This window comes from Colobus angolensis, unplaced genomic scaffold, assembly GCF_000951035.1.
Source record: "Colobus angolensis palliatus isolate OR3802 unplaced genomic scaffold, Cang.pa_1.0 Scaffold133, whole genome shotgun sequence".
Taxonomy (NCBI): domain Eukaryota; kingdom Metazoa; phylum Chordata; class Mammalia; order Primates; family Cercopithecidae; genus Colobus; species Colobus angolensis.
This window is the reverse complement of record NW_012114411.1, coordinates 3240967-3256534: the sequence shown is the minus strand read 5'-3', so window position 1 is coordinate 3256534 and position 15568 is coordinate 3240967. Positions and strand designations below refer to the sequence as shown.

Genomic DNA, 15568 nt, shown 5'->3' with positions numbered 1-15568 from the left:
CTTATTGTTTGATAATTTTGAGCCTTAATCATGCGGTGATATTTAAGATATTTAAACAAACGTTGCAGCTACATGATTTTTCAGTTGACTTAGCCTTTGGATTTTCATTCTCTTTATTTTCACATTCACTTTGTAAAGATGTTGCTGTGGTTTGGTGGACAGAACATGGAAGGTGCTGGGGGCTGGGTCATATTTTTCAGCAGGGCGGCTAGGAGGTCAGGCCTCTCTGAGAAGGTGACATTTGAGGAAGGGCCTGGAAGGATACGAGCAGGATGAAGCCCATAGGGTGCTTAAGGAAGGAGCCAGTGACCAGTGTCACAGGCCAGCGAGCACCATGCTAAACACTGGAAGCCTCTTCCACAGGCGCATTGATATGTTTGTAGTGTAGATTGATTTGCTGAGGCTGGAGGATTAGCAATAAAGGACCTAGGTCCAGTGCCTGTTGACCAGCAAGTGAAACAACAAGCACTAAAACTTAGAGAAATTGCAGTTAGATTTATTCAGAGCCAGGTTTGAGGACTTACATAAGCCTGGGAACACAGACTCAGTGTAGACGGGGAATGAGTCCCAAAGTAAGTTATGTGAGGGGCTATATATATACATTTCATTCCCTTTCCTTTTCTGTTTTGTTTGGTTTGAGACGGTCTTGCTGTGTTGCCCAGGCTGGAGTGCAATGGCGTGATCTCGGCTCACTGCAACCTCTGCCTCCCAGGTTCAAGCGATTCTTCTCCTGCTTCAGCCTCCCAAGTAGCTGGGACTACCCGTGTGCACCACCATGCCTGGCTAATTTTTGTATTTTTAGTAGAGACAGGGTTTCACCATATTGGCCAGGCTGGTCTCAAACCCCTGGCCTCAAGTGATCCACCCACCTTAGCCTCCCAAAGTGCTGGGATTACAGACATGAGCCACTGTGCCCAGCCTCTTTTTTTGTTTTGTTTTAGAGATAGGAGGTCTTGCTCTTGCTCTGTCACCCAGGCTGGAGTGCAGTGGTACAATCATAGCCCACTGCAGCCTCTCAACTCTTAGGTTCAAGTGATCCTCCCATCTCAGCCCCCTGAGTAGCTGAGACTACGGGCATGTACCACTATGCCCAGGGCATTTAAAACTTTTTTTAAACATATGGGATCTTGCTGTATTGCCCAGGCTGGTCTTGAGCTCCTGGCCTCAGGGATCCTCCCACATCAACCTCCCAAAGTGCTGGGATTACAGGCATGAGCTACCTTTCCCGGCCTTGTATTTTGTAACAGGGGAATACATGTGGCACAGAGGTGGGAGAAGCAGGCAGTGAAACAGCAGTTTCAGTCCTGTGTAATTGACCTCAGTGATGCTGTGCATAAGATAAGGTAAATATGCAGCTGAGTGGCTAGGAGAAAGTTTAGGCATCTTAGAATCTGGTGGAGGGTGACTGATTCCATCCTGTCTTTGTTCTGTGTTTGATAAACAGGTTTAGAACCAATAACCGTCAGTGAAATATTTAACAAACTCCAGTTCAACAGGCAAGAGGCCAGCTTTAGTTTATAGGCCCCGCTTTTCTGACACGTGTCCAGCTGCAGCCATTGTAGGCCAGTGTTCGAATTTTCATTTGAACTTGCTTTTTTCTGACATACCCAAGTGCTTGTTCTGAAGTTGATACGGAGACAGGGTGGCAGGAAGGCACAAAGACAAGTTCTTTGTGACTAGAACTCAAGATGTGGCAGTGGCAATGATAGAAGTCAGGCCACAGGGCTCCCTGGCCTTAGTCATGGGCAAGACGAGACCAGGCCACCATTCTCTTCCCTGCCCCACCCCAGTTACATTCCAAGCGCTTTAGAAGATATATCAGTGATACCTCAGAGTGGACCCAGGAGGATGGCATGTGTTAGCATACTGAGCACAGCTCTGTGGGCCTCTGCATGTGTGGGAGAAGCCTTAGCAAAAACCGCAAATGAGTATTTCTCATCTTTCTCTTTCAGGCGGCCCACCTGAGGATATCGACCCTAAGGACTCATATCTCATTACAAGAAGCATCATGGCCGAGCCAGACTACATCGAAGATGACAATCCTGAACTCATTAGGCCTCAGAAACTGATCAATCCTGTCAAAACCTCCCGGAACCATCAAGATCTTCACAGAGAACTTCTTATGAATCAAAAAAGGTAAAATGGTTTCTTGAGCATAGTTTTTTTTTTTTAGGAGAACTTTTAAGATAATGATATTTAATTTTAATTGTATTTACAGAGACTTCAAAGATTCTTTGATTTCTTGCCCTTTGTTAAGGCTTTCTTATTCCTTCTCACATCCTAAACCGGGTTATCCCTCCATGAGGCAGGTCCCCTGCAGGTGGCTGTCACTGCGGTGGCCGTCAGTGCTTCCAGACTCCTGCAGTCCCGGGTTCCCTTCTGAAATGGATGCCTGTTTCCAAATTTGGGTGGAAGAGGCTGGATTAAGGATATAAGAGAATGTCCTAAGTAGAAGAGAAATATATTCTTAAATTTAAAATCTCTGAATTTTCTCCTTACACTGAGGGAGGTGTAGGAATCATGTAATTACTGCCTACTCCAGCATTTGTCAGTAGCAGGGAGAAGTCTCTAGAACCATATTAGACTTAATAGATAGGACACTCATGTTTTTGTTTGTTTTTGAGTAGCATTTTAAATGATTATTATCATGTCTTTATTGTTATTTTGGAGGACAGGAAAACATTTACCTTCTATCTACTTTGCAAACTCCACCTGTGCCATAAATCATTTTGGATGTTGGGCTGGTGTACTCTGCTTTTTAAGTAATTTGGGCAGGATAGGAGACTAGGAGAACTGAGGATGCAAGGCTACTTTTTCAGTTTTAAGAACTAGGAAGCTTCATTTAGGATTATTTTCAGATCTCGTAGGACTATCAATGGCTCATTTGCCCACTCTTTGCTAAGCCCTGGTGAAAGGTCTCCCATTGAACTGAAAGATATGCAGATCAAGTTTAGCATTAGAGTAATTTATTGCAGGGAGGCCTAGTTAAAAAAATGTTTTAAAGAGGATAAAGGGGGCATTTTTATGGCAATTCTCTTTCCTGACTACACTCCAGGTAGAACTAATGACTCCTATCTATCCCAGGAGGTATTTGTAAATGCATTTCTCCCTCTAGAGTGTGGGAATGTGGCTTACTCCTGTTTTATCCCCAGCATTATTATTAGGAAGCTGTTGGATTAATGTATATTAAATCGAATGCAGAGAAGTTTTTAGCTTCCATCTGCCTTTGTCACACAAAAGAAGGAAGAATATATGAATTTGGTATTATTATGGCCAAAGCAAAATGAGACTATCAAGTTCCTAAAATAAACCACAGAATTTGGAAGCCATCCTGTTCTGCCTGGGAAATCATGTCTTCATTTTGGTGGAAAGATCGTCAGTTTAGTAGGCTCTGAAACAGAATAGCAGTTGTCACTCATAGATTTTCAGATTATCTTCACCTCTTTGGCCTCAGTTCCCTTATCTATAAAGTATAAGGTAGGGGACTTAGCTGTTCTCTAAGAAACATTTTAGCTCAAACTTTTTCTTCTAGAAAAACCTAAGAAAGGGCTCCAACTCAGAATAAAGGTCAGAGTAAAACAAACATTTGCAGAATAAGTGTTCTCTAAATTATAGGCTATAAATTATTCTGCAAAAATGTATTTAGTAGTTTGGGTCATATTGCTGTGAAACCTACAGATTTGTGCAGTTGAGTCTGTTTCCACATTTTTTAGAGAAAGGGCTTCTTCCATGCTGTCTTTGGCCTGTTCTTTCTTCTCCTTGTTTGCCCAGCTCAACTGATCTGAGACAATGCTGGGTTTCCCTAAAGTACTATGGTGTAGAGAGGACGTGGGCTTTGAGGTCAGAGAGAAATGGTAGGACTTAACTTTACCTATCTTACGATCTTGGCCAAGGTATCCCCTCTTGAGATCTGTTTCTTCATCTGTAAAGTGGGAGATAATAATATCTTTCTTATAAAAAATTAAAGTAGGCTGGGCAAAGTGGCTCACGCCTGTAATCCCATCACTTTGGGAAGCCAAGGCGGGTGGATCCCCTGAGGTCAGGAGTTCAAGACCAGCCTGGCCAACCTAGTGAAACCCTGTCTCTAGTAAAAATACAAAAATTAGCCGGGTGTGGTGCCACACGCCTGCAATCCCAGCTACTCAAGAGGCTGAGGCAGGGCAATTGCTTGAACATGGGAGGTGGAGGTTGCACTGAGCCAAGATTGTGCCACTGCATTCCAGCCTGGGTGACAGAGCAAGACTCTGTCTCCAAAAACAAACAAAAAAACGTAAAGAATAGCTTGTATGAAAATACTTAACTTAGTAAGTGATCACTTAGTCACATCTATCTTCCACTTCCTATGTCGCAACATCTGGAATTTCCTATTGCTTTTTCTCCCGTTTCTTTGAAGGATTTTGGTCTGGTTGGAAATACATTAAAAAAAGAAGAAGAAAAAGAAAAAGAAAAGGCAGATTTCAAAATCAAATGAATGTATGTCATCTTATCTCTTAAGAGTTTTCAAGGTCATAACAAACTTGTTAGAAATACACTGGTTTTAGACTGAGAATTTCTCATTTCTTTCCTTTTATTCATGTTTTATTTTGTATACTTTTTAGAGACTGGGGTTTTTATTTCTAAATTTTTAGTGCCGAACTATAGGATACGTCACATCAATATGACGTATGTTTGGTTAAGGAATAACCAGTCTTGATTATTGCGTGGTATTGTAATGAAAATCTGTTTGCTTTTCTGAAGTTTATAACAAGTCTTCCAACATTTTGTCTCATCCGGTGCTCTTTCTAATAACCCAGTGTGCGTTATCTTCAGATTACCCTCACTCATGTGAGTAATCTCAGGGTAACTGGTTTAAGGAATCATCTTAAGATCACGTAATAGTTTTTTGAAATAGTGTTTGGAAATAAAAACAAGTTTATATGGAGACTATATCTTTGCTACACATAGCTACAAATTTAGCTCAAAGCTCTATAGCAATTCAGACAGTTTTTCCAGTTACATTTTAGAGATTATATATTAAAGGCCAAGTCCCTGCTTTAGAGAACAAGCACCCGCAGGTCTTCTAACTGTGAAACCTACGCTCTTTCTAGTGTATAATCCTACTCTTCTATTTACCGTCTTTGGGACCCAGCTTAGTTTCAGGTTAAAGTCTTGAAGCGTCTAAGTCTGACTGTTAAAACCCTGCGTCAGGTTCTCAGTTTCCATAGGTGTTCTCAGTGGTATAAAAAGGCAGTTTTCAAAAGACTTTTTTTTTTTTTTTTGGTGAAAAGATGACTATTGAAGGAATCCTTATAAAAACAATTAAGAAGGGCCAGGCGCGGTGGCTCACGCCTATAATCCCAGCACTTTGGGAGGGCGAGGCGGGCGGATCACGAGGTCAGGAGATCGAGACCATCCTGGCTAACACAGTGAAACCCCATCTCTACTAAAAATACAAAAGATTAGCTGGACGTGGTGGCGGGAGCCTGTAGTCCCAGCTACTCAGGAGGCTGAGGCAGGAGAATGGTGTGAACCTAGGAGGCAGAGCTTGCAGTGAGCCGAGATGGTGCCACTGCACTCCAGCCGGGGCAACAGAGCAAGACTCTGTCTTTAAAGAAAAAAAAAAAACAAAATTAAGAATATTTCTGGTATTATTTAGAGAGAGAGATTCTGTACTCTACAAAAATTACTTTTTGGAATAAATAGGTCAGTTACTTAAACATATCCCTAAAATTGGTTCTTTGGCTTGTATATTTGTAAGTCAGTGGCTTCTCATTCCTGGTTTTTAGCTGACATTCTTTTGGCATGCTTTTCTAGATAAATAGTTCTTCAATAAATACTTGCTGCTGTACAGCATGGAAAAAGATAGGGGCAGTTCTAGAGATAAAGGATACAAGTATTTGTGTTCGAATCCATGCAGGTAAAAATGACTGAACCAGAAATGTAAATGAGGCAGGACAAACCAGAAGATTACAAGATTAAAGAACAAGGGCTGAAATTCAGGCCTGGCGCGGTGGCTCACGCCTGTAATTCCAGCACTCTGGGAGGCCAAGGTGGGCGGATCACCTGAGGTGAGGAGTTTGAGAGCAGCCTGGCCAACATGGTGAAACCCTGTCTCTACTAAAAATACCAAAATATTAGCTTGAAGGGGTGGTGCGTGGAGCCTGTAGTCCCAGCTACTCGGGAGGCTGAGGCAGGAGAATAGCTTGAACCCAGAAAGCAGAGGTTGCAGTAAGCCGAGGTCATGTCACTGCACTCCAGCATGGGCAAGAGAGCGAGAGTCTGCCCCCTCGAAAAAAAAGAACAAGGGCTGAAATTCAAGTCAGCTTTTCCCTGTACCCCAAGAAAAATAATTAGGCCAGGAGATGTTTGGCTAAGAGAGGAAGGCGATGTTCTGTGATGGTCTGAGCCCCAGACCTTTCCTCTGGCGGAATGCTCTCCCAGTTAACGAAATGACTTCAGTTATTAATACATAATACTCATTAATACAGAGTTCAGGTAGATGTGGAATGAATGTGGACTCGCCCCATCTGCCCTTGAATGTATTTAGTGGTTTATATGAAATGTACCTTTCAAAGTTGTTTCATACTCTGGTGGTGGGAATATAAATCATTGCAGCCTTTTTGTAGGGCACTTTGGCAGTGCTCATCAAAATATGCAATGTGCAGGTGCTTAGCCAGCAATTCTGCTTCTATGAATCTAGCCAACAGAACTACTTCTAGAAGCTTGCAGCTATAAATGTCCACAGAGGCTCAGTGCCTCATTGTTTTTAATAGTGAACAATTGGAAACCAAATAGATGTCTGTCAATAGGGATGTGGCAGAATTGCGGCATGTTTCTATAGGTATAGAAAGTGTGGAGGAACATAGACCAAACTGTCGGTAACAGTTCTCTCTGGATGCAGGAATGGGTAGGGGTTGATGGGTACAGGGCCTTTACTTTGTATAATTTTGGGGCCACTGTTCACATAGAACATTTGCAATGGAGTGAAACTCCTCTGATTTGTTTAAAGGAGAGGGTTTGGATGTGCTTTTGCTTTTTTATTTAACATATGGGTATATTACCTTTCTTTTTCTGCAAAGAGCACTTACTAATTTTATAATTTTTAAAATTGGCTTTGCCCGCTTTAATAGTCGCAGGTACCAAGAAGCCAACTTGGAAATTACTGTTGCTTTTGGGTGATACTGTCATAAAGGGATTGAAAGTACTTGTTAGCTGTATATGTCAGAATTGATTAAAGAGAACCAACTGTTCTTATGCCAGGGATGATATTGTAGTTAACTATGAAAGTTGGAGAAACTCATTTCTGTCTGTCAACACTACCTCTGCTCCATTTAGACTTAGAGACTTATATGAACAATGCTTGACTTTTTCCATTCGGCACAGAAAGTTAAGTAATCCACTGTGATAAAATATTAACTAAATTTGTATGACTTCATGACTGCTGTAAGTAGAGAATATTTATCATATAAGCACCATTTTCCTGAATTTTTTGTTACTACATATTTTATCTTACTGTCACTATTGTGTAAAATCTTTGAAAGGAAAATGAATACTGGATAATAGTTAAACCCATTCATAGGTTGCAATAGAGTGTCAGCCAATTGTGTCATACATCAAATGTTCCGCAGCTTTTGCATAATCCAGGAGAATTTAATAATAGTTGAAGTTAATTTTGCCAGTGAAATGTAGGGAAAGAAAAATGTTTGAAATTTAAATTATTCAGATAGCTAAATTCTTAATCCTAAAATTTAAATCCCTTAATTCTGTCTGTAGTGTTATATCAAGACTTTTTAGTAGTCATGAAACTGAGTAAATCTTTATTCTGATTACTTAAAAACAGCTTTTCCTGTAGTTAATAACACCTTTATTTTGAACAGAGTACTCTTAAGCAACTTATATTGTGCTGATTAAAGATTTAATCTGTCCATATTTTTTACCCTGTTGTTCAGTCTTGATAAGTATGAAGCAAACCATAATTAAAGCACAAAAGTCACCTGCCTCTTTTGTTTCACTGGAAATTGGGCCAGATTTTTTTTTAACGGAAAGTTCTGCTAATAAAAATTGGGAAATTGGAGATATATATTATTTTGACTGTGTGTCCTCTGTCATTAAAGATGGACTATACTAGCTGGGTGTGGTCGCTTATGCCTGTAATCCCACCACTTTGGGAGGCCAAGGCAGGTAGATGACTTGAGCTCAAGAGTTCGGGACCAGCCTGGCCAACATGGTGAAACCCCATCTCTCCCAAAAATACAAAAAGTTATCTGGGTGTGGTTGTGGGCACCTGTAATCCCAGCTCCTCGGGAGACTTAGGGAGTAGAATCGCTTGAACCTGGGAAGAGGAGGTTGCAGTGAGCCAAGATTGTGCCATTGCACTCCAGCCTGGGTGACAGGAGCAAAACTCCATCTCAAAAAGAAAAACAAAAAACAAAAAAAAAACTGGGTGTGATGGCATGTGCCTGTGGCCCCAGCTGCTCAGGAGGCTGAGGTGGGAGGATCACTGGAGCTCAGGAGGCAGAGGTTTCAGTGAGCTGAGATCATGCCACTGCCCTCCAGCCTGGGCAACAGAGAGACCCTGTCTCAGAAAAAAAAAAAAGATGGAATATACTGATTTTTACTCTAAAGAACAATTTTGAATTAAGTTTTTATTGTGATTTTTAAAAGCATCTAGATAGGAGAGTGCCAGAATTTTTAGAAATTCTAGATGAACGAGGAAGTATGCAGTTGAGGATTGGTTTACAGATGTGATTGTGTGGACTTGAAAGGGATCAAGGTGAGTGTGCTGTTGAATTTCTCTGGCCAGAGCACATATATTGGAAATTGTTATTTAACAGTTGGCCAGATGACTCCTAGTTGGTGAGTCACAGTAGTTGATAGGAGTTGTTTAAAGAACAACCTTGTCCCTGGTCTACAGATTAGCAGTCACCAGCAGCCAGACCAGTCGGTGTGTGGGAGGTGCTCAGGCCCATCCTGGAGTCCAGGACAGAGTCAGCAGTGCTGGTTGCCTACAGTTCAGAAAAGCATGAATTACTATTCTGCTACGTGCCTGTGTGCATAGCATGAGTGTGTGTGCACGGTTACCTACACCCTGTGCTGCCTGAAATTCAGAGTGCTTTTCCTGTTCGGTGGTCGGTCCTATTTTGATTTTAAATTGTCTTGGTAAATTTTAACATCAAGTTGAGATTACTTATGAGTTGGCAGAGACCGGCTAAAATAAGTGACTAAGGAAGACAATAAGAAGAAAGGTGGGCTAGTAGATAATCCAGTATTCTGGAAAGCCATAGGAGAAATCCTAAGGAAAGAGAAAAGGCAGATCTTAAGCTAACAGTTAGAGATCGTACCGGAGAAAATGCTAAGACATGTCTTTCCCTTGACTTCTCTCAAATATTTCAGATGGAGGGTGGCTAGTTCATGGCCTGTTTGGCTTGTTTCTCCCCATTTGGAGAGATGGCTACCTAATTTATCTCTCAGAAATGTAGAACTTCCCTGAAGGCTGACTCGCTTTCATTGTAAAGAATCAACCGCACATCTGAAAGGGTTTCGGTGGAGGCGCACTGGACTGAGAGTTAGGGGATTAAGGTTCTGCCCGGCCATATCCTTCAGCAGTGATATAACCTTGGACATGCCTTTAGATGTATAAGAACCCACTTTCAGATCTGAAAAATGAAGAGTGGGAAGGTTTTGAGGGGCCATTTTACTGTCTAAATTTCTGTGCTAGCTGGTCTTGAGGCTGCATTTAGTGCATAAGATCAGGGGCCAGAGGCCAGGCACGGTGGCTCACGCCTCTAATCGCAGCACGTTGGGAGGCCAAGGTGAGTGGATCCCAAGGTCAGGAGTTTGAGACCAACCTGACCAACATGGTGAAACCCCGTCTCTACTAAAAATACAAAAGTTAGCTGTGCATGGTGGTGCACACCTGTAATCCCAGCTGCTCCAGAAGCTGAGACAGGAGAATTGCTTGAACCTAGGAGGCGGAGGTTGCATTGAGCCTAGATCGCGTGCCACTGCACTCCAGCCTGGGCGACAGAGCAAGACTCTGTCTCAGAAAAAAAAAAAAAAAATTAGGGGCTAGATTTTGGGAAGCCTCCTCTCCGTGCAGAACCCCCTGATTTCCTGAGCATCTCCGTCTCCGTCATGGGCACCCATCACAGTCGTCGTACGAGCACCCCCACCCTCACTGCCCTTCTTTGCGTAGCCCACCGTCTTGCACACGGCAGGTGGCCAATACATTTTTATTGAATGAAGGGATTTAATGTACTCTCTGGAGATCTCCTGTTGCCTTTCTTTCGTGCTGGTGAATTTCTTAGATCACCATGTTGCCTATTGTAGCCTAGTAGGTATCATGCTAATTCTGTAGACCTCCTTTCCATGGTTGATATTGTAAGTTAAATTTCTGTTCATAAAACAATGTAGCCATTAGATGAACTTTTTTTTATTTTTGTTAATACTTTTTTTGCAGGGGTCTTGCTCCTCAGAACAAACCAGAATTGCAGAAGGTGATGGAAAAAAGAAAACGAGACCAAGTAATAAAGCAGAAGGAAGAAGAAGCCCAGAAGAAGAAATCTGACTTGGAAATAGAGCTATTAAAACGGCAGCAGAAGTTGGAGCAGGTGAGGGGGATTGACTGGAAGCTGTCTTTTTTTTTTTTTTTTTAATCTTGAGGCATGTTGGAGTGTTGGAGCAGGCAGGATTTACCAGACGTGTCAGTGTATACATTTATACTATGAAAGAAATATTGGAGACAAATGTCAGCAAATGGGGTCAGGTATGTTCAAGGCAGGGACAAGAATCCTACTGAGGACCTAAAACAGATTCCAGAGGCAAAAGCAAAACAGGGACATGGCACTGAATTCACACAGGGTGCTGGGGTCATTTAATGAAATTCACCCTCACGAGGACTCCAGAGCAGCTGCGTGCTGATCTCAGGATGTGTTTCCTTAGCCCTGTCTTTTCAATTCTTGTCATCTCGCGGTCCTATTTGCAGTGACAACCAAGTAGCTTCTGTTTCTGTGCACAATTACCCAGACTCTGTCCATCCATGTTTTTAAAAGTGGGGGACCAGGAGAGACTTTCTTCCATGGGGAAGTAAAATTGTCAGGGACTTTGCAAAGAGAGAGGAGTATTTTGAAAGGCTGCTTGGTTTGTAAATAATTTTTCCTTTTCTGAATGTCATTTAGCTTGAACTTGAGAAGCAGAAATTGCAAGAAGAGCAAGAAAATGCCCCCGAGTTCGTGAAGGTGAAAGGCAATCTCAGGAGAACAGGCCAAGAAGTCGCCCAAGCCCAGGAGTCCTAGGCCGAGGCTGCAGCAAGACCTCGTGTGTCACCCCACAGAGCTGTCTGTGGGTGCCTCCTCAATCTCAGGGCAAAAGCCCCTGGAGAATGTTCCAGCCAGCAGAGAATTTTGACTTGCAGTAGGATCTGGTGTGGTTTTCCTACGATCTGGGTGGATGCCTTGCCTGTGACGGTTGCAGTTCCTATTCGCCAAATGAAGGGCAGTGCCCCACGCATAAGTTAGAATGATGGACCTGTGTTCAGAGACTTAACAGAACCAACAAGCAAAAAAGTGAGAACAGGAAAAAGGAAGAGGACACTGGAATCAGTTCTTGAGAGTTGCACGACTTGGTTTTTCTTCCATTCCAAGTTTAGTGGGACCCAGAGCCTTTTTTCTTTTAAAAGCTAAAAAAAAAATACTTTTAATTCCTCTTTTTGTTATCTGTTAGATAATTGAGATCACATAGAAATGCATTTAATCTGTTCACCCACTGTAAATTTTATTTTGAGGACCCAGAATTTTCTTGTTTAATTTATACTTTCACCCATATTGCGGTTAACACCAGAGAAGGAACGTGAATGTCAAGCACAGCCGCTACCCTTGTTGGCACTAAATTTAGAAATAGGGTGAGAAGGTTTAAAAGCCTGTAAACACCCATCTTGATTGTATTTTCATTTCCTTTGGTTCTCTGTGTAATAATAGTAGGCTACATAGTGACATTCCAGTTCCAAGAAGGTACATCCTGTCCGTTCATTAATTGCCTTGATTACTAGGAGGATTTTTGTTCAGTTTTGTTTTTAAATGTCTTGCTGATCTAGTTCTTTTAGATGGAATAACCTTCCAGTCCTGTAGAGAGTGGAACTAGTCCATATAACCCAGCTTCAGTATCAAAAGTAGAAGCCCTCACATCTTTTCGTTTCTCCAAGAGGAGTGTGGGGAAGGTTCCCGTGACCGGCTGGGCAGTGAGGATTTCACTAGGCATTCTGATGTGAAATAAGTGTAGATTGCTCTTAAGGAGGCTTCATCAGAAGATGTATAGCATTTGAATGTCTAATGATAATAAGTGTCATTAGAATCCAAGCTTTGAAAATTTCTGATTAATGCTCGTGTATTTCTTTATCTTTGTTTTTTCTCGTGAAGAAAGACTTTCACCACTGTTTGAGTGATGATGCTGTTGATAAGGATGATGTCGATGACTACTATATTGCATCTCTCAGGAACAGCTGACGGGAAGGGAGGGGCTGCTGAGTGCCCTCATTCTAGCTAGCACCACGCTCCTCAGAGAGGGGCCGAGTTATAGACAGCAGCAGCATTCTCATGCAAAATTAGTTTTAAACTGCTGGTGTGGGCATCGGTACGTTTTGCCTGGGTGATATGGAAGAGTTTTTGAGGATTTAGTACGCTCTCCATAGAGACAGTTCAGCCAGTCATTTCTGCATTGTAGAGACTTCTCATATTTTCTTTGAAGACTCATAGAAAGCTGGATCCAGAGCTTTTGAATCCTTAATTAGCATAGTAGAAATTAGCTTTCTATGGCAATGCTTTAGTGTTAGCAGTTGACAATTAGGCCCATATTCAATCTGAATGGGAACAAAAGTAAATGCAATGATAATATACTGCTAGTTAGAGAAACATGTTAGTTGATTATACCTGAAATGGATTATCTATCTCATCAGCAAGTATTATTTGAATTAAATGAGAAATGCTTAAGAATTGTTGCTCTATAGTAATTTGGTTTTGAAGAATGGAATAGTAACTATTTTTTTCCATCGTTCTTCCTTTTGAGAGAAGAAAGTGTGGTGACTGATGATCTGGAAAAGCCCATTTCTGATTGCACATTGACTGGAATTCTTTCTTTGTGTCTGGACTAGTGATGCTGTTTGCAAAATGAAGATTCGGAACTGGCTCCTATCTTGTTATCTAACTAGATGTCAGATCTTGAAATCTGTATTCTCGAAGCAATTCTGCCACTTGATCGTATTCACAAGGGCCCTGATAGGCTCCTTTAGAAGGCCCAATTCTGTTCCTAGAGCTTAACTAGAATTCATTCTTCACTGGGGGGGAAAAAAAAAGTTAATTAAGAAAGCATTTCCTTCTTAATCTCACTCAAATCTGCAGAATTATTTGTAATTAGTAGTACAAAATCTGGCCACAAGGAGACTTGTAAATAGCGTAAAGTGGTGTTTTATGCTAAACGGTGGAATGTATAGGCAGAGAAGCTCTTTGAAGTTGTCAGATGACCTGGGCTCACAAGCCTGATTCAAACAGGCTGTCAGTCTCCTCTCTCCCCTTAATACCGTGCAGCCCAAACCCCTAGGACGCTTGCACATCCGAGCAGTTTTGTGCTTTGAGCCACTTTTTGACAAAAATGGCTCCATTTTTTCCACAGCGTGGTTTTCTTAAACTAGTTCAATGTTTTATAGTCTCATAGTAGTAGCGTTGCTTTCTAAGCTATAACAGTCGACTTTATTCTTCTACTCTGAAAAATCTTGACTTGTTTGAGTGTATATAATATATATAAAGGGAGCCTTAATGGATTGGTTTTCATAATTTAATATTTTTTGTATTTGCTCTTGTATAATTGTTTTTAATGGAAAGTATTAAAGAATTGAGGGTGGAATTCTTAGAACCAAAGTTATTCTTAATAAAAATCACCACATGCTTGGACCATGCAACCATGTTTGTCTGATCTGTTTAAAGTGGGCATCTGGAACAGAACAGGGTTGGGTTCAGTTCAAAGGTGAGAGTTGGTTCCAGGGTCTCCCTTTTGATGACTAGTTCTCCTTGACAACCTTACCCCCAAATCACTTACGTCCTATTGCCTTGTGGCAGTCAAGCTGACAGTTTATCATATCAAACAGAGTCATCTCAGGTATTTATGGCACTGTAAGTTACACATTGCAGTAGACCATATGGCCCTCCAGCAGCAGCCGGCAGTCCTCAGCTCAAAGTATTCTGTATTTTAGATAGCTTGTAGGACAGTGGGAGACAGGTTTTGGGAAGGGCCAATGTTTAGTGCGTTTGACCCCAGTACACATGGCATGTCTGAAGTGTGATTATGAGTTTTTTTTGCTTATTCAACTATATTAATGTTATTCCTCAAAGAAGTTACTTTGGAAAGGTATACACCTGATTGCATTATACTACTGGTTAAAATACTTTGGAGGTTCAAGTCTCTTTATAAGTATGGCTTTATTTTTGAACTACAAATTACTCAGTTTGATCACCCAACTTCTAGTGTCTTTGGACTCTTTTAAAATATTGTATCTACTCAGGAGAGTAAAAATTTACTATCTCTAAGGTTGTACCATGAACTCTAAAGCCAGTAGAGAAGATAGATCCAAAAATCATTTGAGGAGTAGCTGCATCCTTGAAATAACTAGGCAGTTTGCCCAGGTGTTAAGGCTGTCAATGCATTTGACCACTTCCCCAATCTCTTCCTCTTCTCTCTCTCTCTGCGACCCCCCCTGCCCCCCCCCGTGTGTGTGTGTGTGTGTGTGTGTGTGTGTGTGTGTGTGTTTTACAGTAGTGGTAGTAGATTTGCAACAAGACAGGGCAATTAAAGTGTTTAGTAAGATTTAAAATACTATAGGACAGCTAAAAGAAGTTTTAAAATAATACTACCTGGCATACATTTCCTAGTATAAGAAATGAAGTATTTTACTTCCAGGGTCTTTGGATAAATACAATCTTTATGAGCTAGCCTAACAATCACAGTTTCTACTTTGTTTTGTCTCATGAGAAAACGTCGTCTGATGATCAATTGGGGATCCTTTGAATGTCTTCCCACTTGCTCCTAGATTTTCTGGCAAGATGATAATTACCACTCGCCATGGCACAAAGGGCACTCACTCATTTGTTAAAAGTGTGTTCATTGCTACTGCAGTCCTGCTACTCCTAGAAACCCTCGAACTATATATGTGCCTGTGTGTCTAAGTGTAAATATGTATGCACACATTTGCATTGATGTTTATTTTTATAGCTGTATTTATAGAATATCATGAGGTCGGGCCAAGGATGGTGGCTCATGCCTATAATCCCAGCACTTTGGGAGGCCAAGGCGGGTGGATTGCTTGAGGTCAGGAGTTCAAGACCAACCTGACCAACATGGTGAAACCCCGTCTCTACTAAAAATATAAAAATTAGCCAGGCGTGGTGGCGCATGCCTGTAGTCCTTGCTACTTGGGAGGCTGAGGCAGGAGAATCACTTGTACCTGGGAGGCAGAGATTGTGGTGAGCCGAGATCATGCCACTGCACTCCAGCCTGGGCTGGACAGAGTGAGACTCCATCTCAAAAAAAAAAAAAAAAAAAAAAA

At 41.6% G+C, this 15568-nt stretch overlaps 1 protein-coding gene across 10 annotated transcripts in view; it reads left to right on the top strand.

Moving 5' to 3' along the window:
• FAM107B (family with sequence similarity 107, member B) overlaps positions 1–13927 on the top strand; it is a 267016-nt gene extending 253089 nt beyond the window's left edge. For all 10 annotated transcript variants that reach the window (XM_011934240.1, XM_011934243.1, XM_011934247.1 and 7 more), the window contains 3 exons: positions 1953–2136; positions 10439–10589; positions 11157–13927. In XM_011934240.1, coding sequence (XP_011789630.1) covers positions 1953–2136; positions 10439–10589; positions 11157–11273 — 452 coding nt within the window. In that variant the 3' untranslated portion in view covers positions 11274–13927. The remainder of the gene's footprint in view (positions 1–1952; positions 2137–10438; positions 10590–11156) is intronic.
• Positions 13928–15568: the final 1641 nt, after the last annotated feature.